Genomic DNA, 24,983 nt, shown 5'->3' with positions numbered 1-24,983 from the left:
TTATTTTTGTAAACTAAAATGTTTATTTAAATGATTCATATAGACATCTAATTCATCTTCCGATTCACTTTGTTCCATTGTACCGGTATCATTTGCTTTCCCGTCCCCACCATCATCCTCCTCATCACTATCCTCTTCAAAGTACTTATCCTCCCGATCTTGATTGAGAGTTTCCAAATCATCATATTGGGTATTATCATCTACGGTGGCATAATCAAAATCACTATCCTGACCATTCAGAAAGGATTCATGCATTTGACTGATGAATTCCTGTCGTAAAAGTTCCCGCTCATCGGCTGTGATTAGATTCTTTAAAGGTATGATTTTGTTTGTCACCTCCGGCTTCTTCTTCGCCTTTTTCTTTTCTATTTTACTTGAGGAGCAGGCCTGTTGTTCATTATCAAAATTACCCCACTGCTGTTGGAAATTTTGTGGTACCACCGAATCGATTTCATCAAAGATAGTATCTTTGGGATTACTTCCCTCATTAATTTCTGTAATGGATATGGGTGAATTTGTACTTTCCCGCGATTCATCGGACTGCGTTTCTATCGCCTTCTTCTCTGCTTCTTCCATTATTTTGGTAATTTCATCACGTTCCATATTGTGCATTAGGATCCCAGAAAATGTGGTATTTTTAACATCATAGCTATCCCGCAGTTGTCGTTCTTCTTTACTTAAATGCTGGCCAACAAGTTCATGATATAGTTCCGGTGACCGTTTCATCATTTCCTGTTCACTGAAATATTCCCCACCCTCTATCAGTCGTTGCAGGGCCACATATCTACGATTCTTTACATCCTGAGCGCGGGTTTTCAGTTTCCTTTGATATTCACTAACCATCGAATGCATTTCTTCATCGCTGTCGGCAATCGAGAGCCGAGCGAAATCTTCCAAATGTTTCTGCTGCATATAACTGCCAAAACGTATTAAAAACGTTTGCGGATTCCGTTGATACACATCTTTGGCCAGTTGAATTTTTTCCGATTGCAGCAGTTCCGGATCACCTCTTTGTTGAGATTTGAAAACAATTTTGCTGTTTTCACTTAAATCTTTTAAGATTTCCATAATTTCCTGGGGCAAAGGTTTTTGGTTCTCCTTTGTATTGTCAATTGTTGTGAGTTTTTGATTGTCTCCTGGGTGTATCTCTTCTGTATCCGCTGTCATAATGAGAATATACTTTATTTTCTTCTCACTGAAAGGAGACTCAAGGAGATGAATTCACTTCCTGATGACTTCCAGCAAGGATGAACAGGCTCCTAATCCGACCGACTTGTCTCAACAAAATAAACTTTAACGATATACTCTAGTAACTCCCACCAGAAATTAAACAGCTGTTTTAGGGATACCACAATCGATTTATTTTGTTTACAAAAGGTAGGGTATTATAGGTACGAGCAGTAGCTATTTGGTATAGAACATCTGGAAGTGATAAATCCAATAAATCCACGCCTTGGATAGTCTTAAAAAATTAATTTTATTTAATTCAGTCCTTGGATAGTCTTAAAAAAATACATTTTATTTAATTCACTTCTTGGATAGTCTTTAAAAAATTCTACTTTAAAAAATCCACGCCTTGGATAGTCTTTAAAAAATCCACGCCTTGGATAGTCTTTAAAAAATCCACGCCTTGGATAGTCTTTAAAAAATCCACGCCTTGGATAGTCTTTAAAAAATTCTACTTTAATAAATCCACGCCTTGGATAGTCTTTAAAAAATTATACTTTAATAAATCCACGCCTTGGATAGTCTTTAAAAAATTCTACTTTAATAAATCGCCTCGGATAGTCTTTAAAAAATTCTACTTTAATAAATCGCCTCGGATAGTCTTTAAAAAATTGTACTTTAATAAATCGCCTCGGATAGTCTTTAAAAAATTCTACTTAAATAAATCCACGCCTTGGATAGTCTTTAAAAAATATTTAAATAAAACCACGCCTTTGGTAGTCTATAAAAAATTCTACTTTAATAAATCCGCGCCTTAAAAAGTCTTTGAAAAAAGTACAAATAAATAAATCCACGCCTTCATTTGTATGGAACCATTTTTGCCATTAGTATATATTTTTATATATATCGTTCGTAAATTGCATTTAACCAAAGACAAATAAAACACCAAAATTACACACTATAAAGACATAACGAGGAAACAACATACATACACACTTAATCATAATAGTAGTAACACATTTATCTTTCTAGTAATTAAAAACAAAATAGCCTTCCACTTTAGTTAATACTGTTGTGGACAGAGGACTTCGTTTTTCTCGGTTGGGGAATTTGTGAAACGAATTTAATCAAATGTTAATGCTATTGAGGTAAATGGAAGTATAGGACATGTTGGTTCCAATTGTAATGCGGTGGCCATGCAATCAGCAGATGCTGTATATTCACCCAGACTTTCGAGTACTTTGCCCAAAGCGAACCTGAAAAAAAAACGATAAAAAATATGTCTTTATAGTAAAATAAATTTCAAGAATTTACCAAATTTTGGGACAATTTGGATCCAGTTTTGCAGCATCTTTAAGTAGTTTTTCGGCCAAACGAGGCTCACCCAAAATATGATGGGTCTCACCCAATGCTCTTAAAGCTTCTGTGTGATTGGGATTGGCTGCCACAGCATTCAAAAAACACTGCTTAGCTTCATTCCATTGCTCCTGATAGACGCAGACTAATCCTCGCTGAAAATGAATGGAAATTTTAAATGAAATATCTCATTTTTATATTTGAAAAAAAAGGTCTTTATAGGGACCTTTGGTCTCTATACAGCCCAGCTGGTCTATATATAAAGACGTTTGGTCTCTATACAGCCCAGCGGGTCTATATATAAAGACGTTTGGTCTCTATACAGCCCAGCGGGTCCATATATAAAGACCTTTGGTCTCTATACAGCCCAGCGGGTCTATATATAAAGACCTTTGGTCTCTATACAGCCCAGCTGGTCTATATATAAAGACCTTTGGTCTCTATACAGCCCAGCTGGTCTATATATAAAGACCTTTGGTCTCTATACAGCCCAGCTGGTCTATATATAAAGACCTTTGGTCTCTATACAGCCCAGCTGGTCTATATATAAAGACCTTTGGTCTCTATACAGCCCAGCGGGTCTATATATAAAGACCTTTGGTCTCTATACAGCCCAGCTGGTCTATATATAAAGACCTTTGGTCTCTATACAGCCCAGCTGGGCTGTAAAGACCTTTGGTCCCTATACAGCCCAGCTGGTCTATATATAAAGACCTTTGGTCTCTATACAGCCCAGCTGGTCTATATATAAAGACCTTTGGTCTCTATACAGCCCAGCTGGTCTTAAACCAATTGATCGGATTCCGATCGTTGCGTACTTACCATATACATAATTTGATGTGACAATGGATAGATTTGTGATGCCTCATGTATGCAATTCAATGCCTCGGCAGGTTGTTCAATGGACAAATAGACATCGGCCAAAAGTAACCAGATCTAAAATAATAATAAATTTTAAAATTTTTTGGTTAGAATACAAAAAAATAAAAATCTTCTCCCTTCCTCCCTCTTTACCTTAATTTGTATCATCCATGGTCGTTGTGGCCCAGGTTTGGGAGTAAACGAGCTAAGAGAACTGGCCGCCTCACTTAAAGCTTGTTCCACACGTGATACTGCCGCCAGAGAAGCCGCATAAACAGAATCTTAAAATTAAATTTCAGGATATAACAAAGATAAAAATTAACTACCAAAGCATAGCGCAAATGTGAATGAAAAATGCCAGAAAAATAAAACAAATACGTGTACATAATTATATCTCTAGATAATAAAAAAGAAAATGCATAAAACTTGTAGGAAGAATAAAACGGCAACAACAACAGCATACAAATTACAAGAAAACAAATTGTATTTGATTAGAGAAAGTGATTTAGAAAGAGAGAAAGAGAGAGTAAGATAAAGCTTTTAATTGCTTAAACAATTTTTTGTTTATGGTGAGTAAATTCCTTTGGCGTACAAAATGTCCTTTAATTTGTTGGGGGATTACACAATTGGCTTGTTTAGCATTTCGAATTAAAAGCAACAACAATTAAGAAGTGTGTACGATTTTTTGTTTAGCATTTCTTTTATGGTAATTCTTTAAAAAATAAAAAAAAACAATTTTTATTAGAAAAAAATTATTAAAAGTGATTATAGGATAGTATTAAAAAACAAACAAATGAATTTTAGTTTAGTACGTAAACAAAGTGAAACTCAATAAAACGGGAAAGAATATTTAACAAAATCTTTTTATAACCATTAAAACTTACAGTATATTATTTTATTTGAATTGGAATTATCCGAAAATAAATGTTGAAAAAATATATATTTACATATATTTTGAAATTAATGTGTTTCAAAAAGAAAATAAAAAATAGGTATTAATATTTGGCACAAGGATTTTAAGTTATTACGCGAAATTAGTAAAATGTTGGGTGGCGAGGGAAATTGCGGGATTTAAAAATATTGAAATTTCCTATAAAAATTGTAGGTTTATAATTTTAAATGAGAGTATGATGTACAAAGTATTAAATTTTAAATGCAAAGTTTTTAAATATATGTCCCTCGGATGAAAAGACACACAGAAAATTGCATAATACAATTTCAGCGATATGAGTTATAGGGGCAGACAAAAAAATGTAGGATGATGTGTGGATTTTTGAAAAATAATTTTCCAAGTTTTATCAAAGAATGGATTTTTATTAGAATAGTTTGCAAAACATAGATTTTATTTTAATTTAAAGATCGATTCATAGAAATATTTGATCTAATTTTCATCCTTTACCGTATCGTAGACACGAACCAATAGTGTTACAGCTAACAATGATGTAGACTTAAGCTTCTTGAGTTATGGCTTTACTAACAATCACAGGGTGGTAATTTCATTTCTGGTAAATGGTTCGTGTCTTCACATGAACCATTTACTCATCCATCTAGTGGAAAATATGTGAACCATAAACTATGTAATTTAATCCTGTTTTGTACGCAGTTCCATATTTACTCTACTAGCATAGATTTTAAAAGAATATTTTGGAAAGGACTACTAAACCTATAAATACCATTTATTTTTAAGGCAGCTATAATCGGGAGTTAAAGCATTTTTATCCATTTGTTTTAAGAATTCTTTTGCAAGGACTATCAAACAACAATTGTAAAGTGTATTTTTTATATAATAATTTTTGAGGTCAGAAATAAACGAATAAATATTTTTTCAAGGACTAGGTAATGTTGGGGACGTGCAGTCACTAATGTGGGGGGATAGAGAGAGTTGAGAAGCTTACAAGAAAATGTAAGAAGGCAAGTTTGAAATAGTATCGATGGCTATAGAGATCGGACAGAAGATATATTACGTGTCATGGTTGCACATTCCAAACCACTTTAGGTTTCTAATGATGCTGTAGATTAGAGCAGGTTCCGTTGTTGAGAAGAAACTAAGACTCGGTAGAAAATGAGCACCCACTAGTCTGTGCCGGCAGTAGGCCAGGACTGGGCAGCGACACACGAGATACTCAATTGTCTCCGTCTCCTCCTCGTCAACGCTGAGTCTATAGTAATATGTTGCATTATGGTCCCATTTACTGGTAAAGGCCCTAATATTGCAATAACCAATAATGATTCCGGTCATTACTCTTATTTCAGCTTTGCTCAGGTTCAACAGTGAGTGTGTCCTTTTGGTAGATAGAGTCGGCCAAATAGAGCTTGACACATTTCACCTAGGTTCGTTGTGCCAACGTTCCGATATAGATGATGGGTGGTTTGATTGAGCCATCAATTGCTAGACCGGAAGGTTGAGAACCTCGTCTAGCAAATTCGTCAGCTCTTTCATCACCCATGATGTCGCGGTGTCCTGGTACCAAACACAACCGATCGCTGTAAGTTATTCCAAAAGTGTTCTACACTTGAGGACGGTCTCAGATTTGACGTAAGAGGATTGGATGGCTTTAAGAGCCACAAAGATAGTCACCGGCTCTGCATCCAGACTTTTTATCAATTCCGCTGCCTTCCAAATCGCGAAGTTTTCTGCTTGGAAAACACTACAGTTGCTATCCAACTTGTATGTAAGCTCAATACCTAGCCTTTAACAGTAGACGCCAGCCCCTGTACCTTCTCCCATCTTGGATCCGTCTGTATAGAACGCCAGACTCAACAGCCTTTGGAAATTATTCCATTAGCTTTGAAAAATATTTCTTTTAAAAACCTACGCCTTTATTCCTTATAAAAATCTAACTCTAAATGGACCTTGAAAAAATATTCCTTTTAAAAATCCGCGCATACATGAACTTTGGAAAAATATTCCTTATAAAAATCTACGTCTAAATGGACCATGGAAAAATATTCTTCATAAAAATGGAGCTTTGCAAAACATATATCTTATAAAAATGTACTAAAAATAAAAAATAGTTTTTAAAAAAATCTACGCCGGTGCTTAGAAAAAATATTCATAAAAAGGCTACGCGGTCATTGGAAAAATTTATGTAAAAAAGGCAACGCGGTGTTTGGAAAAATTTACTTAAAAAACAACGAGGTCTTTGGAAAAATATTCCCTGAATATATTCTAAAAAAATTGGACTCAACTGCCTTCGGAAATTATTCCATTAGCCTTAAGGCTAAAACGACCAAAAATGTTCTTTATCGCCTTTAGACTTCGTCATTAGGCCAAATGGATTTCAGACAGCCTGGTGGGCTGATGCGCGCATGAAATTATTTTCATACGTTGATATGTTCGGAGTTAGTCCAACTATTTGATCCAATCATTGCAGATTTTTGTACAAAACGTTTGACGTCGTATTCAATCTATTGTTTAGACATATTGACTCCACAATAAAGATTCCTCTATCTTTATTGTATACCTTTATAGCTTCCCAAACCCTAAGTAAATTCTCTGTAAAAAAATTATTATTTCACCACACTACTTACTTGAATCCTTATCGGACATTTGTGACGATGGCACATGCAGTATTAAACTCTTTGTATCCGAATGTTTTTCTTCCTCAACGTTGACTTGACCCTCATATAGTTCACGCCATATTGCCAACATACGTTGTACTGTGACCAATGCAATTTCAGCATCTTGTAAATGTAATTGAAGATGAGCCTTAACATGTAGAAGATTTAAATTATCTGGAAATTCCTCCAAAGCATCTTCGGTGACAACCAATGCTTCGCGTGGACGTCTTGATGCGGTTAAAAGTAATGCAAATAAATGTAAACTTGGTGCATGTTCGGTACGTAAGGCCAAGGCGAAACGTATGTGGGTCAATGCTTCTGGAATGTTATTGAGTAGGGCGTATTGTAATGACAGATAATATTCACACAGGTGATCATTGCCATCGTTTTGTACGGCCTTTTCCAAGGCATCCAATGCCAATTTGTTGTAGTTTTCTCTTTCTAATTTCAGGGTGCTTTGTATGGCCAATTGTTGATAACCAATGCCGACGTAAAGTTGAGCTCGTGATGGTCGTAAACCTGTTGGTAAAAAAAAGAAATAAAATTTGATATGTATTGGAAAAATTAATTCTAAAAAATTTCCTACCTTTGGTCTCCCTTTTCAAAGCCTGATGGGCATAATCCAAACCCTCTTTTATCAAGCCCAATGACTCATAGCATAGCTTGGCAGCCAAGAGGCATGGCAGTGGATCCCCGGGATTAAGTTTCATGGATTCCTGTAATACCCTTAGAGCATGCATATGTTTGCCAGCAGCCATCAGCGATATACCATATTGACGCCAAACATGTTGCTCTCCAAATGAGAATTTCAATGCCTTTTCAAAGGATTCATTGAGTAGCTGTACCAAACCCCAGCGCACCGTGGCCAAAGTTAGTAAATCATATACCGCAGTGGCATTACCCATTGCATGGGTACGTGCCACTTTAAATTCAGGACTTTGTGAGAGTACGGTATCCCTAACAGCCAAGGCTTCAGCTATTAAAAGTAACAAAATGGTCTCTTCTTGTTGATTGCGTGGTACAAATTGGTTCCGCGCAGCATACTTCCTAGGTTTCCACAGCTTTTTCGATGTACCACTTGTCTTGAGAGTCGATGCGGTGCCTTGTTTCTTTTGGAAGGGCGCGGTATATATTGTACCAGAAACTCCTCGCAATAAAACCTCAGCCAATTGCCTGGCTAAGGTTAGACGTAGGGACTGAGTCGTTTTAGTTTCAATTGCATTCAACATAATACGATAACGATCAATTGCCTCTTGAAGTTTACCAGCCTTAATTAGGACAATGGGTGCTCTCTGCAATGCAGTTTCTAAAATGGTACCCATGCGCCGATTTAATTCTAGGGGATTTGCAGGAATTGTAGAACTAATGGCCATATTGCTGGCCGATTGCTGGACACTGGCATTAATGGCCAATGTTGAACCACCCGTATTATTGGCCGATGTGGCATAGGCAGCAATGTCCTGCTCTTGAAGATAGAGTAAACCCAAATCGGTAGCCCGTTCAAAGCAAGAAATCTAAGGGGAAAGGGAGAAAACATCGATAACATTTATTTTATAATGGTAAATTAAAACCCTTACCATCTCTGCCTCCTTTTCAGCCTTCTTGAATTTAGATGAAGGCTTCGAGGTTTGATTTTCCAAACACAGACCCTTAATGGCATATGACTCAGCCAGTATCTTTAAGCTTCTCCTGTAAACAAATAACCCATTGAAATCATTCTAAAAATGCCCACCCTTTCCCTACTAAACTTACAAAGTTAATTCCTTCTCGGCCAATGTGTTCAATTCCGCCTTTACAAAATTCTCCAAACTCTTCTCATACTCGCCGCAGGCATAACACAATTTGGCCAGCAGTAGATAGGCATCCAATGCAATGCCAGCTGTTTTGCCATTTTCCCCAGTTACCAAATTCAGGCTACGGCGGGCATCACTCAGGCCACTCTTGGCTTTGGCAAAATTACTTTCAATGGGCGGATTTTCTTCCAAATACGATTCTAAACGGGCCTCACCCACCAAGAAATGAGCTAAACACTCTGGAAAAAAAATGAATCACAAAGTAATACATTTCGTAATCCTATTGGCCTTGATTTGTCACCTACCATTGTTGGGAGACCCTGTCTTCAGTTCATCGGTTAAATCAATCACCTTCTGCCATTTGCCCTCGCTGCGACAGGTCTCAATTAGTGTCTCAACCTTCGATGTATTACGCATCCTCCTGTCCAATCAATTCCTAATATTTGTTTTGGGTGTTGTTGGGGATTCCAATGTTTTCTACACTAGATTTTAGGGATATTCTCTCCTTTATTTTACATTCCAATTAACGATTGAAATGGAAACAATTCCAATTGGGATACGACTAATGCCAACTTTTATGATTTTATGATTAAATTGGATTTTATCTAAAAATATTCCACAATTCGGAAAAAATCTAATCGATTTGATATTACTCTGCTCTTCTTCTTCTCTGTTTAAGTTCAAATAAATGATTCAGTGAAATGATAGGAACCATTCTCAACTGGAACCATCAGTTCATGTTGTTGAATAATGCACTTTGCTCAGTCTATTCATTCTTTGGGGCCTTTTTGATTTTTTGGAGGATTTTATAAAAATAAAAAACTGAAGTACCATTTCCCTCAACTCTCTCACCTACAAACTACCTATGACAGATCCGCCGACGGGGAGCAGAACTAAATTCTATCGGAAATGACTGAGTGCCTATGGTTCCATGATCAACGAGGAAAAAATCATTCTAATGTCACCTCGTGTTCATCAGTGTTTTACAGTTTTCAGTCTGTAACCGAATGGAGCATTGGGCACCTTAATATTTTGTTCAGACTTAGAGTGTTATGGTGTTTTTACACGATATGTATTTTACATATGTGCTGTCATTTTTTTACATATGGAAATCGAACTCGTCATGTGAAACATACGGAAATTTTTTTAAACAATGTTTCAAAACGATATGCAATTACATATGTATTTTTTTCCTTTATATCAAAGTTTTTCGCGCTTCTATTTTCGTATGTGAAACATAAGGAAATCAGCTGTTTTTTGAAACAATTTTTGGAAGAAAATATTTCAATTGCAAGTCAAAGAAAAGGATGAAAAGGCAACAATTACAAATTATTATTTCGTTTGTAGGTGTTTAATAAAAAAAATTATGTTGATTTAAGAAAAAATAAAAGTGTTTCTTTGTTTATAGGTTATGTCATATGTAAAATACATATGCCGATTTGAACACAAAAATAAATTTTTTGTGTACGCTGCTAATTTTGACACACATAAGGAATTACATATGGATGAAATAAGTGACAGCACATATGTAAAATACATATCGTGTAAAAACACCATTAGAGGAAATAACCATGATCGGCGAAGTGAAATTGGCACTCCTAAATAACCGATCGGTAGGCCTTAGGTAAGCTCCTTCCTAAAGTGACCCCTAACCACTGTATTTAAATGCTGCTTTGGAGCGCCGTAAACAAATTATTCAGACTTAGTGTCTCAGAGGGAATTGTCAATACCTACGAGGTGGAAATGGCGCCCTAAATAACCAATCCCTAGGTCTTTGGTAAGCTTCTTTTTAAAGTGACCTACCTAGCGCTTGGGTTTTAGTGCTCATCAGTACTGTATGAAGCCTCGTTGATACTTGAGCGACTCAACAAGTATTCAGACTAGAGGCCCATAAGAAATGACTAAGATCGACGTGGCGAAATTGGTGTCCCTAAGTAAAATGCCTAACATTCTTCAAGTAACCTCCCTTACGTTGGGATTTTAGTGGGCATCGTGCTCATACGTATGTATATTAGAATGTAAACATGGGCGCATCTACAAAATATTTAGACTTAGAGTCTCGTAGGAAATGTCTAAGATCAACGAGATGAAATTTTCGACCAATTCCTAGGTCTGGGGTCTAAGGCCTATTTCAGTCCGACTGTGTTCAAATGGAGCATTGTTGATACTTGGGCGGCTCAGCAAGTAATTCAGACTTTGGCGAACTCTCATGGAACTTCAAAACTCCCTATCTAAAAAAAATATATCGAATTTTTTTAGCTCGTCTTATGGAACGAAAGTTCTGTCACAAGCCAGCTAAGTAAGACGGCATTCCGACCGATATTTCCTAGCTGGTTTATAAACAACTCCGTTTAGAGTCCCATTTTTATATTTTTATTCGACAAGTTCAATTATTTTTAATAGCCCTAATATATTGCTATTTAATGTGACAGCGGCAACTCTGTATCATATTTGCCGCAGTTAGTGCATGACGTATTCGCGTACGTAATGACAGTTGTGAAATCAATGTTTACCTTTTGTTGTGGTTTGTTTTCATTTTTGTTGTGTGTGGGGTTTAAGGAAACGAAGGGACCGTATTTGATATTAGTCACAACAATTTGTTATCAAATTTCCATGATCCATCGTGCAATGGACAATCAATACATTCATCAATTGCTGAAACAATAATTTAGGAAAAGGAAGTCAAAAAGCGATCACACACAGAAAGAAGAAGAAGGAGGAGAAGGAAGGAATTCAAGGTAAACATAGAGATCTTCCGGTATTGAAATGGAAATGGGTGTTTCCATAGACCAACGAAAAATACAATTTTTGTTTTTTTTTCAGGCTCGTCCATCATGTCATCGGAAATGGGTTGGAATTTCGCCTGGAATTGGTCGGAGTTTTGTTCGACGGGCGTTAAACCATTTGCTGCCGGCTCCAATGATTTGCTGCCATGTTTCCAAGAGATTGTTCTGCAATTTCCCATCTATACAATATTTGCAGCAATATCGGCATATAATTTTGGTGCATTTTCCCGGAATGTTGCACGAAATCGTACCCAGTTGCTGGCAATAAATTGTAGAGTTTTAATCTCGTTAATGCTGGCCGCATTACCCGTATTGAAAATATTTCTATTTTATCGTATGGGTGTAAAATTGTATGCTGCCGATGTTTTGATTGTATGTGCGGAGTGTGTTATGTGGGTAGTGCATGGAGGTAAGGAAGGACGGACGGAAGTAAATCAATCTTCATATTTTATTTTTTCAATTCTTATCACTTGTTTGTGTTTTATCGATTTGTACATGGTAGGCTCATAGTATGTTGTGGGGAGTGTGAGTTAAGAAAAAGTAGTAGGGGTGGGTTCTTTTGAAAAAAATCCCCTATTTTGCAATGATTTTGTTTTAAGTTGTATGTATGTTTGTGTTCTTTCTAATTCCAGGCTATTTATTATCATCACGCAACTTTGGCCATGTAAATCACCGTGGACCGCTGGTGATGACTGTAATGTGGCTGGCTGTATTTGTTTTGGATGCGGTATGGTTACGCTCAAGTCGCCATTATGATTGGTGGCCATGGAGTTTGGCCACTTTGTTATTAGATCTATGTTATGTTGTTACCCTACTGCCCAAGGGCAATGCCGTATATTCAGCACAACGGATGCCTCATCAGGATAGCCTATCGGAAACCACATCATTGTTATCGCAACGTTATACCCATTTCCATTTTGATTTTAATGAAGTTCATTTGGGTCATGCTCAAGATGAGGCGAATTTTGGTTCCCGTCTACTGTTCCATTGGGTTGGACCTCTAATATCAAAAGGGCTGGCTGGCAATTTAAAACGAATTGAAGATCTTTTTGATCTACCAGAGGCTTTAAATATATCACGTATTAGTGAAAAACTGCAAACTAGCATATCAAGGTCGAAGAATTTGGTATGGGCCTTACACAAGGCCTTTGGCAAGGAGTTTTATTCCATAGGTATTTTAAGATTTATAGCAGATACCACCAGCTTTGCTGGGCCCCTATTACTAGGCGGCTTATTAAGTCAAGCCACGGGTTCAAACAACAACAATAATAGTAATGGAGATGAGGAAAATGAGGAAACAAACTGGAAACCCTATATTTATGCATTGGGTTTGTTGGGAACGCAATTGGTGTGTAAGTAAAATATTGAAAAAAATATATATTTAGAGATTCGAATTAATCGTGATTGTATTACAGATGCATTTTGCTCGTGTCATTTTATGTGGCGCATGTCGTTGATTGGCATGAAAATGCGAATTGGTGTGGTCAGTGCCATATATCGCAAAGCATTGGAGGCCCGCGGCCTCAAGGATGCAACCCCCGAAGTATTAAATCTCATGTCCACCGATACAGATCGTATTGTCAACTCCTGTATATCCTTCCATTCATTTTGGAGTATACCATTTCAATTGTTTACAACTCTCTATTTGCTCTACACGCAGTTGGGTGCAGCCTTTTTAGCTGGTGTTGTCTTCGCCACCGCTCTTATACCCATCAATCGTTGGTTAGCCAAACGTATTGCCTACTATTCACAGGGTCTGATGACTGCGAAAGATGCTCGCCTCTCGGCAACAAGTGAAACTATGTCGGGAGCGAAACAGATTAAACTCAATGCCTGGGAAGATGTTTTCATAAAAAAGATTTTAAATCTACGCAAAGAAGAAGTTAAATTTTTGGGTAAACGTAAATATTTAGATGCATGGTGTGTTTATTTTTGGGCCACCACCCCGGTGCTCATGTGTTTTCTAACCTTCGGGGTTTCGGTATGGATGGGTAATCCATTAATTGCCTCAACAACATATACAAGTGTGGCTTTGTTAAATTTACTTATTGGCCCGCTAAATGCTTTTCCATGGGTATTAAATGGTTTGGTGGAGGCATGGATTTCGGTGAAACGGGTTCAGGAACTTATTGATGTATGTGTGGCCATTTTTCTCCTATAAAAAATATATTTATTTTTTTTAATTCCTTTCCTAGCTCCAAGATTTAGATTTTTCCTCATACTATAATCCCATTATGAAAGCCAGTTCCATATCATCCACGGTGGATGAACCCATTACTGTTTTACAGCTAAAAGATGCCACATTTGAATATGAAGCTGAGGCTATTGAAAATGACTTACAAATTACCACATTCCGTTTGGAACAAATCAATATGGAAGTGAAGAAGGTAAGTAGAGAAAATTTTGTAAAAAAATTATAACAAAAAATCTATTGAAAAAAAAATAAATTAAAAATATTTAAAAAACTTTTATCAAAAAAGAATTTTTTATAGTCTTGTTTGAATACTTTTTTACATATACTTTTTTCATTCATGCATTTTAAAATACATACTATCAGATTATTCTTTGATATCCTATTTATTAAAAGATTTTATATATATATTTTTAGATTATTGATTTTTTAATGTTTTTAACATTTCGTTCATTTGCTGCAAGACATGCATAACTCAAAAACGTGATTTTCGAGTTAATGATGCACGATTGTTCGCTATAATATACCTCATGCTGTGTCAAAAATTCATATGAATATCTCTTACACACTCTAATTGAGAAGCTGTAGAAGTTCCTCTGTCCCATATAAAGTGTGAGTAAATTGAAAACTTAAAACGAATTTTCTGCAAAATCGTCTTTTTGAGTTTTGCCTGTCTTGCAGCAAATGAACGATACGTATATTATTATAAAACAAAATTATTTTTTGAAAAAAATAGTTATTTTTTAAATTCTTCAAATTTTATTATTATTTATTATTCTGTGTTTTTTTTTTCTAATATTCGTGAAACATATTTTTTAACCCTTTTTCAAAATGTTTGTTATTAAACCCTAAACCTAAAATATAAACATGTTTTAGGTATTTAAATACTTAAAAACATATTTCAATAAATCCAAAAATAATTCTTAAAAAAGTATTTAAAAACAATATAGAAGTGTTTCAAAAATTTTAAAAACTATATATGTATAAAATAAAGTTAATTAAAAGTATTTGGGTTTAAAATATATAAATAATAAAATTCAAATATTTTTCTAGTAACTAGTAAATATTTAAATTTTATTAAATACTAGCAAAACTGCATATGTCATAAAAACTAAGCAATCCCCACATTAATATCGACCGTCAATTTAATTTGAGTACCAAATTTCATAATTCGAGCTCTAAAGGTTCACCCAAATCAAAAATTTTAGTTCCATTTAGCACACATTATTTCCATAAGTACCCTCCTCAACCATCCAACAAAACTTACTGCATACCCCGATCCTATACCACCACAATAATTTCAAATTCAAATTATACCAAATTTAGTACACAGTTGTACGAATTTCAAAAACCTTCTTACCCCAAACCTACACCGTGATCCGAAATCCTAGTTTCAGGATTCCAACTCTATCGGTTCACCCACAATTCAAATTGTACTAAATTTAGTACACAGTAGTACGAATTTCCAAAACTTCCTACTTAACCCAAACCTTCACCCCAAAGTGATTCTAAATCCAAGTTTCAGGATTCCACCTCTATCTGTTCACCCACAATTCACATTGTACTAAATTTAATACACAATAGTACGAATTTCCAAAACTTCCTACATACCCCAATCCTACACCTCCTCGGTGTTCCTAAATCAAAATCTCAGGATTCCAATTCTATCGGTTCACCCACAATTCAAATTGCACCAAATTTAGTACACATTAGGCAAATTTCTAAAACTTCCTACATATCTCGATCTTACACTCCAATAGTGATCCTGTCTCCAAATGTCATGATTCTAGCTCTATTGGTTCATCTAAAATTTAAATTGTACCAAAATTAGTACTATTTAGGACCCATAGGTATTAATTTCTTAAACTGAATCCTGATACTAATCCTACACCCCTACAATAATCCTGACTCAAAATTTCATCGTTCCCGCTCTATCGGTTCACCCAAATCCAAATTGTACCAATTATAGTATGATTTAGTACTTTTCGTACACATAATTAAAAAAAATTCCAAAACTACGTACATATCCTAATCCTACACTCCGAATTTAAGGACTCCAGCTCGATTTGTACCTCCGAATTAAATTTGTACCAAATATAGTACCATATATTACTTTTCGTAACATGAGTACACGCTTTCAAAAACCATCTCCCTAAATATACCCTTTATCTCAACCCTAATTCGGATTCGAAATTGCATGTTTTAAGCTCTATCTATTCACATGCGATGAAATTGTACAAAATTTGGTACATTTTAGTACTTATCGCTTACTCTTAGTCCGAATGTCCAAAACCCTTTGCTATATCTATTCTACACTCCATCAGTGACCCTCATTTAAAATTTAAGAGTTCTAGCTCTACCGGTTCACCAAATACAAATGGTATCACATTTATGTTGTACTTTCGTACCGTTCTAGTACGAATTTCCAAAAACCCAGCCTTATCTGTCACCTTTGGACCAAGAGTTACCCTCACCCAAAAATTCAAGATTCTAGCTTCATCCGTTTCGTCTGGGCGTTGATGAATCGTAAAGACAGTCAGTAAATCACTTTACTCATTTATTGGTATCGATAATCTTTTTTTTATTTTTTCTAAAAATCGATTAAAAAAATTGACATAAATTTAAAAAATGTTAAACTTTTTTAAATTCAGATATATATACTATTTTGTATTTTCGTGCAAATATAATTTTTTTACAAATTAACAAAAATATATTTTTTTCAAAATACATTTTTTAATAATATAGATTTTTTAAATACTTAAAAAATAACATAAATATTTTAATTATTTAAAATATTTTTTTTCTATTTTTTATTTCATTTTTATAATATTTGATTTTTTTCTATTACAGGGTGAACTTGTTTGCATTGAAGGCCCCGTGGGTTCGGGTAAAAGCAGTCTAATAGCCGCCATTGTGGCTGGTATTAACTGTATTGAAGGTTCAATTTGTATACATGATTTGACATCGGGTATGTAAACATTTTCAACTGAAAATTTTGAATAAAAATTATTTTATTATTTTCCTCTAAAAGGTTTTGGTTATGTACCCCAAACCCCATGGCTTCAACGTGGCACGATACGTGACAATATTATTTGGGGTGGGGTGTTCGATGAACAATGGTACAAATCAGTATTATTTGCATGTGCCTTAAATGAGGATATCACAGCGCTCGGTGGTGATTTGGTGGGTATTGGAGAAAATGGTCGCACCCTGTCGGGTGGACAACGGGCCCGGGTGGCCTTAGCCAGAGCTGTTTATCAGGATAAAAAGTGTATGAAATATGGACTACTTCTTTTTAATTGAGTTCATTGGAATAAAATGGTTTCTTTTTCTTTCCGTTTTTACAGTTTACTTATTGGATGACATTTTGGCATCCCTAGATGCCCATGTAGCCAAACATATTGTTAAACATTGTGTTTTAAATTTATTAAAAGATAAAACGCGAATAATTATAACACGAAATACTACGCTATTTTATCATGCCAATCAGGTGAGGAGGCAATACGATTTTATTCTTTAAAAAAATTGAAATTAATTGTATTTCCCAATTTTTTTTAGATTCTACATTTAGAAAATGGTAAGTTGACAATGAGCGAATACATGACCGAGAGCATTGACTTGAGTTTAGAGGACTCAAATGATGAGGCTGATATGATGGAAAAACGGCGGGCATCGATAAATTTGGATGAACTGCAAAAAGATGGTGACAATAATAGTGTAGATAGTATAATGTTGGAGGTAAATTTGCGATACAAAAATACTATACAATAAACCAATTTATTAATGTCTCCTTTACAAATCCAGGAATCCCGAGAATATGGCCATCTGGCAATGAATGTCTTCGCCTGCTATTGGAAAGCAGTTTCATCACCCTTGGCAATTTTAGTTTTATTCTCAGTGGTATTTATGCAAATAACAAGAAATTTATCCGATGCCTGGTTGGCCCATTGGGTAACGGATACCACACTGGATGGCAATTCGAATGATACAGCGAATGATACAAATCTATTGCTGCATGTTATTAAGCCTGTACAATTGTTTTCAAATGATTCGGATAATACGGAAACACATACCACGGGTTATTATTTGGGTGTATATGCTTCCTTGACCATTACCAATTCTTTGGTAACAATGGCAAGATCTTTTTTGTTTGCCTATGCTGGTTTAAAGGCGGCGAAATTTATTCACGATAAATTGCTACACAAAGTTATGTATGTAAGTATAATGTTTCCAAAGAATTTATTTTGGTATATAATAAAAAAATGTTTTTTTTCTAAAAATGGATTCAAAAAATATTTTAAGCTTGGATTAAAAAAAAACAAAATTTCATAAACACATTTTCTTTTTTCTCTCTTTCTGTCTCACTTCAGGCCAAATTCAGTTTCTTCGACATCACATCGGTGGGACGTATTTTGAATCGTTTTTCCTCGGACACATACACCGTCGACGATTCATTGCCATTTATTTTAAATATTTTACTTGCCCAAGTTGTGGGTCTGATCGGCGCCATAGTTATCAGTCTTTATGCCATGCCTTGGTTGGGTCTAGTTATTGTACCCATGGTACCGATATATCTTAGCTTACAGCATCGGTATCGTCATGCATCGCGTGATATTAAAAGGCTGTCTAGTAACGCTCTGTCACCGCTTTACACCCATTTCACCGAAACTCTGCAAGGTTTAAACACCATTCGAACAATGCGTGCCAGTTCAAGGTTTCAGCGAGATTTTCACGCCAAATTGGAAGAGAGCATCAAGGCCCAGTTAACATCTTCGGCAGCACAAAATTGGCTTAGCATGCGTTTACAGTTATTGGGTGCGGTATTGGTTGGTGGAGCCGGCATTTTGGCAGCTGTGACTTCCGCCCATGCAAGTAATCCGGGTCTAGTGGGTTTGGCCATCTCATATGCTCTCAGTGTAACCCACATTTTGGGTGGTGTACTAAATGCTGTTGCTGAGACAGAACAAGAATTAGTGGCTGTCGAACGTATCGAACAATATTTACAAATTGAAGGAGAAGATAATGCCGATGGTAGCGTGAATCCACCATTTGGTTGGCCTGCTCAAGGTTCAATCGATTTTCGTAAAGTTGAGCTCCGCTATAGGGAGCATTTAACGCCGGCGCTGCATGACATCAACTTTAAAACAGAGGCCTTTGAACGTTTGGCAATAGTTGGGCGTACGGGGGCGGGAAAATCTTCAATACTGGCTGCCCTGATGCGTGTGGCACCCATAACAAGGGGAGAAATTCTCTTAGATTGTGTTAATTTGAAAACCTTATCTCTCTTCACTCTACGCGATCGTATTGGCATCATTCCCCAGGAACCCTTCCTTTTCGAGGGTACGGTACGAGAAAATCTTGATCCTCGTGGAGCTCATTACGATTCCGAAATATGGCATGCCATAACAAATTGTAATGCTGTCACTTGTTTGGTACAATCCATGGGCGGTTTAGATGGTAAATTAGAGAGAGGTGGTATCAATCTCTCCGCGGGACAAAAACAATTACTTTGTTTAGCCCGAGCCCTGTTGAAAAATTCCAAAGTTGTTTGTATCGATGAGGGTACCTCAAATTTAGATGAAGATTCGGAATTTGCAATGCATCAAGCCATAAAGACATCCTTTAAAAGTTCTACAATTATTTTCATAGCACATCGTTTGCAGGGTCTACACAATATGGATCGTATTATTGTCGTCGATCAGGGTCAGATACGGGAGCAGGGTACACCTCAGGCATTGGCCCAAGATAGTAATTCCTTGTTTTATAGTATGCTGCAGGCTCAACACATTGACAAGCAACAATTTTGTCAAAGTGATAATTGAGTGGGGAAATTGTAAGACTTTTTATTTGTAATTTTAAAATTTAATTTTTATTTAATTTTTTTTAATAATATAATATAATATAATATATATCAATATATGTATGTTTTATTTATGTTATCACATTTAATACTGTCCCCAAAAAACATTAGAGAAAAATATTTTTAATTGTTAAATGAAAAAACAAATTTATAAAGGAAACAATGTATATAATCAAATTACAACATTTGTAGTTATTTTAAAATAATGAAAATGCTATGTTTTGTTTTAGGAATATCTAATTATTAATACACAATAATAAAATATTTAAATTTAGAAATGTTTGTTTCTTTTTTAAATAAATGGAAATCTTAATTAAAAAATAATAGACCAGAAAAAAATAAAACCTTTTATTTGTTTTGTTCTTATTTTATAGACACGTCTTGGCTAGCCTTTGAAAAATTAATTTTTAATATATCCAAACCAAGACCATCTTTGTATAGTCTATCAATTTATTTATTTTTTTCAAATCTGTCTTTCTTTAAAGGACCAAAATGTCTTCTTAACCCTTTGTGGCCCAATGTTGCCCACAGGCAACAAAATGTTTTAGAGCTTATATTATATATGCAGCTAGTAGATATATATTATTTGGATTTCATATGTCAAGACCTGATTATGGACGACACATATCAAAAGAAAAATCAAAAAAATTCAACATTTTGGTAAAGTTATGAGCTTTTCAATATAGAGAAGAAGGTAAATTTGTGTACAGTACTAATTTGTGTATACAGTCCAAATAATTTAAATCGCTTCGTATTCAAAGTTTACGAATTCTGTCATTAGAATTATTTTTGTTTCCTGTAAAAATGAATATAGAGAATAATTTAAAATGATTTTTCTGTCGATGTTGCATTTGGTTTTCTTGATATTGGACTTTAATTTTTCCGAAAGAATACTATATCTCCCGAATGCAAGGATGTAACAATATCAAATTTTGTTCATATCCTATATAGGATAGTTGCATTAAATCTGTGAACATAAATTTGTTCTAATACTGCGGAAAAAAATTCGGGGCTCAAAGGGTTAATGAAGACGATGACTAATAATGATTACGTCTTGCACTTGCTCTAGTTTGCCTTTCTAAGAATATCAAAAAACTCTCTTTTAGAAGGTCAAACGACCTTCTTAATGAATACAAACATGGATACTTATAAACGGCAACGATTATGATTCCGAGTTGCTCCAGCCACTCTAAAAAGTCCGAAACGTCCTCTAGTATAAGGCCAAAAGGTATTCTTTTTAAAGGAGGCAAAAAGGTCTTCTAATAGAAGGCCAAAAAGGGCTCTTACAGAACACTAATCCCCGACAATGAACTTGCTCAATTTAACACCTTATTTTTATAAATATAGGGCTCATGAGCAGAGCGACATTAATGTTGGTAGAGGGGAGAAGTAAATCTGGAAAAGATATTAGAAACCAGTTAGCGGTGCAGTATAGTCGGACGGGGCCGACCATACGATACCCTACACAACTACCACGTAACTCTAACTTTCTGCGGAGTTTTATTACGAGCCTGGGCAATATTTCGTAATAGCTGCACTCTCTTGCCTGATTAGAGGTCAACAGCATCTCTTCCTTACACTGACATATTTTCCGAATATTTCCAATATTCAGTACGGCCCTTCTAATTACTTATACAGGTTCCCTTCACAGTGGGTTGTGTTGTGATGTTCGGCTTTTGGCAATTGATCGACTCGAAAAACACACAAAAAAATTAAGTTTTCGGTCCACTTCATCCCAAAATTATTATCTGATCATCGCCGAAAATTATAGGCGTTGACCTTGACCATAACTGGAACCTCAGCGCTATATTTGCGCCCTCCAGTGGGGTAATGGGTTACTAAATAATATCTGAATAAGTAAGCATCTGTAAATATTTAAGTGTAACTCCCACATATAATTGGTATCAATTTAAAGGCCAACCACTCCTCTTGAATATACTATCAACTCCTCGCGCCTATGTCCTTCAGGAGTAAATATATACGCTATAGAATACAAATTTTGTAATTTTTCACACAAAAGTCAGGGTCCATTTGACCCGCCAAATATTGACCGATCCTTATCAAAACAGGCATGCTTATTCGTTGGCCCGATCCCCTTCTCCATGCAAAAATTCGCGGTGTTTGGGCCATAATTGCGGCCTCTGCAGCGACCAAAAAAACCGACAAAAATAAAGTTTTTGGTCCATTTCATCCCCTAAATATTAACCGATCTTTTCCAAAAACAATAGGGGTCTTCATTGGCCAGAACCCATCCTACTTGCAAAATTTCGTAAAGATTGGTCCATAACTGTGGCCTGTAACGTGTTTACAAATTATAATGGACAGACGGAAGGACGGACGGACAAACATGTCTAGATCGACTCAGCTAGTCGAGATATGACGATCGGTATACTTAAAGGTGGGTCTAGGACCAATATTTCGCGGCGATACAAACTCTTGGGGCTGCACAAAGCTATAATACCCTAACAACATAGTTGTGTAGGGTATAAAAATGTAAACGATATCATCTTGCGATCCGAAAAAGAACATTCTTAAGAAACAACCCAATTTAAAACTTCGTCGCTGTTCACAAGTGTAAGAATGATGTCTATGACATCAATCCTTCATCTACTTACAAAAATATTACATTATTGCTTTTGGAGAGATAATTGTTTAGAATGAAATAGAAAACCGACTCACCTCTGAAGTTCGTATCACTGCTTCCTCAGTTCGCATTACATCGTAGGATTAGTATGCTTGCGTTCCCACATCCTCGACCAACTTACGTAATAAAATACGTGATGTGTCAGACTTCTGGTATGGAAGATATACTGAGATGTTTTCGTTGTCACGAGTCCAACCACACGGGGAGAATCCAATTTACGTCCTGTTTCTGTAAAATTCGAATCGAACCAATTCCAACGAATTACGACCAAAACTTTATGTAAAAAATGTTTTTTAATTATTTTTCTTAGCTTGTTCTCGTTAGCGGTCTTGGAGACTGTAAAGTTACTGAAGATGTGGAAATTACACAGAGGTGACCATACCATGCGTAATTTCTTGACTGGCTTCTTAATAGGGGTTGAGTTTATTTACTGCGGACGTCGTTAAATACCTTATTCCCGCAGTTTTTAACCGTGAACCCCTTAAATAGGTTTATCCCACCAAACTGTAAACTTCGATGGTCGGCCGAGAAGATACACAACAAGGCAATAAGAATTGATGATACGCTCATCGTTATTAATCTTCTTGTTTGGTGGTTTATTTCATGTGTAGCATTACCACTTGATTCATACGTGGTTCTCATTCGATCTCATCTTTATGCCCTTCACTACACTGTGGTACAGGGTATTATGTCTTTGTGCATATGTTTGTAACAGACAAAAGGAAACGAGATAGACACATGGTTCCATTCGAGAATACGCATAGAATCACTTTCTGGGTCGATTTATGCATGTCCGTCTGACTGTCTTTCCATGTTAAATTGTAAACAAAATACAGGTCGCATTTACGATCCGAATTGGCTCAAGGACGAACCCTATTGAAATTGGAAAAAATCGGTTTGAAATAAGTCTACAATGATATGTGTTAAGTTAGATATAGCTCCCATATATATTTTCGTCTGATTTAATGTAAATGGTACACCAAAGTCCCTGTATATCTTTCGATTTACACGAAATTTTGAATAGTGTACTGACTTAGTCTTCACATTGGTAGAGGTTTAGACAGGGATACCAACTGTATACGAAGTGGGAATTGTAATAGTACCCTTGAGTCGTTATTGCATTATTCTTTTTTTGCTTCCTTAAGGTGTAAGAATACCAATTCGTTTATGAACTAGGATTATTATCAACATTCGTAGGCAATATAATATCGTCCTTCTTTTGTCATACCCTTATTTGTATTTCGAACTTTTGCCATTTGCATCCCTGTCTGACACTCCGATTACGTCCATATTACAGTTATCATCCTCGCCTTTCATTGGGTTGGGTATTGTCCTATATATAAACTGGAATACTTCCCTGGATCAGTACAAAGAGGGACTCATTCTGTCTAGAAAAGAAGACAAGAATTGTACACAGGGCTTTAGTATACCTACTTGTGCTGAAGCCTAAACTTCTGTTTTTTTTTTGATTTTCATTAAAGGGATTTAGCATCCATATGTCATCGAGAACTGGAGTATATAATGTATTCAAGGACTTGGTACTATTATTAATATTATACTGAGGCGCCCAGGTATCTGATTGCAAACATTTAAACACTGGTAGGCACGTTGCTTCGTAAGGTTTTAAGGAGTCGTCCTTCAAGGTAGACTGTACATTCCAACGACGAATATATTCCAAACAGCACCACATCGGATCGATATAATCCAGTAGATTCTTATAGTAAACTAGAAAACTTAAACAACATTTTTTATAGGAAAAAAACAGCCAAATAATTTTCGAATTGAACAAAAATTAAAATATATTTTTTAAGTATGTAGTCTATGAATTCAATTCCACAACAATTACAAATTAAAAATATTTTTTAAATTCTAAACTGAATATTTAATTGCTTTTAGAACATAAACATTAACACAAGTTTATAGACATACGATTAACAACATTAATAAGTGAGAGATTTTTTGTTTTGTAATCCAAATACATTGTTTTTAACAAACCATTGTATAAATTTTGTATTTTATAATTAGCACTTAAAAACTACTTCATAACTTATAATTTAAAAAAATTAACATACAGTGGATATTTTTCAAAATGAACATACAACTTTAATTTGATATAGAATTGTTGAGGTTACTTCAATTTTAAATTAACTTTAAAAATATGTAATGTGATTATATTCGAATGCATTGTTATTAATAAATTATTTAATTAATAAAACTTTAATTTGATATATAATTTTTGGAGAACTTAAATTTGTTTGATGGTTTAGAAAATAATTTCATTTAAAAAATTATTTGTATTTGTAAAATTATTTGTTTTGTAAAATAATTTGTATTTTTATTAATAAAAACTTGTGGCAATAAATGTTTATAACGTTAAAATATATATAAAAATTAAAACAATTTATTATGATTTTTTAAATTTTTAAATTGTAAAATATATAAAAATAATTAAGCCCTAATAATTATTGAAAATTTATCAACATCTTAATGCTAATAATACTTGCTTGATTTTCCATTGAATCTGTGTGTGTGAATTATTTTAGAATTTCTGTTCAGAAATTATTTTATTAAATTCTGCTTCAAATTTATTAATTGCTTTTTCAAATTTGTCATCGTTTTTAGTCTAATGAGATGAGATGAAAACAAAAAAGATAAGGAAAATAAAAATATTAGGGTAAACATAAAAGAAGGCATAACAAATTAGGTAATATTCCGATATATAGGGACTGAAGATATTTGATTCACCAGGAATCCGCAATGCTAA

The 24,983-nt window shown here is 35.1% G+C and overlaps 3 protein-coding genes across 3 annotated transcripts; 1 reads left to right on the top strand and 2 right to left on the bottom strand.

Moving 5' to 3' along the window:
• On the bottom strand, nucleotides 1–1,167 carry LOC133323958 (coiled-coil domain-containing protein 97). The gene has a single exon (XM_061532859.1). The coding sequence runs from the start codon at nucleotides 1,165–1,167 to the stop codon at nucleotides 1–3; it is 1,167 nt and encodes a 388-aa protein (XP_061388843.1).
• Nucleotides 1,168–2,290: 1,123 nt separating this feature from the next.
• On the bottom strand, nucleotides 2,291–9,167 carry LOC133323957 (tetratricopeptide repeat protein 7B; the record flags this gene model as incomplete). Its single annotated transcript, XM_061532858.1, has 9 exons — nucleotides 2,291–2,423; nucleotides 2,482–2,678; nucleotides 3,346–3,459; nucleotides 3,538–3,665; nucleotides 6,916–7,464; nucleotides 7,532–8,459; nucleotides 8,523–8,634; nucleotides 8,698–8,977; nucleotides 9,044–9,167. Coding segments are annotated over 9 exons (2,565 nt in total), but the record flags the coding sequence as incomplete, so codon positions are not given.
• Nucleotides 9,168–11,572: 2,405 nt separating this feature from the next.
• On the top strand, nucleotides 11,573–19,537 carry LOC133323956 (ATP-binding cassette sub-family C member 10). Its single transcript, XM_061532857.1, has 10 exons — nucleotides 11,573–11,933; nucleotides 12,157–12,876; nucleotides 12,940–13,658; nucleotides 13,720–13,911; nucleotides 16,566–16,683; nucleotides 16,747–16,986; nucleotides 17,063–17,205; nucleotides 17,274–17,453; nucleotides 17,520–17,930; nucleotides 18,086–19,537. Exons 1-10 carry the CDS (start codon nucleotides 11,573–11,575, stop codon nucleotides 19,535–19,537), a joined length of 4,536 nt encoding a protein of 1,511 aa, XP_061388841.1.
• Nucleotides 19,538–24,983: the final 5,446 nt, after the last annotated feature.

The sequence above is a fragment of the Musca vetustissima genome, unplaced genomic scaffold, assembly GCF_032173495.1.
Source record: "Musca vetustissima isolate MV318-11 ecotype Yass unplaced genomic scaffold, APGP_CSIRO_Mvet_v1 utg47811, whole genome shotgun sequence".
Taxonomy (NCBI): Eukaryota; Metazoa; Arthropoda; class Insecta; order Diptera; family Muscidae; genus Musca; species Musca vetustissima.
Note: the sequence above shows the minus strand (reverse complement) of the source record. Positions and strands in the feature narration are given on the sequence as shown.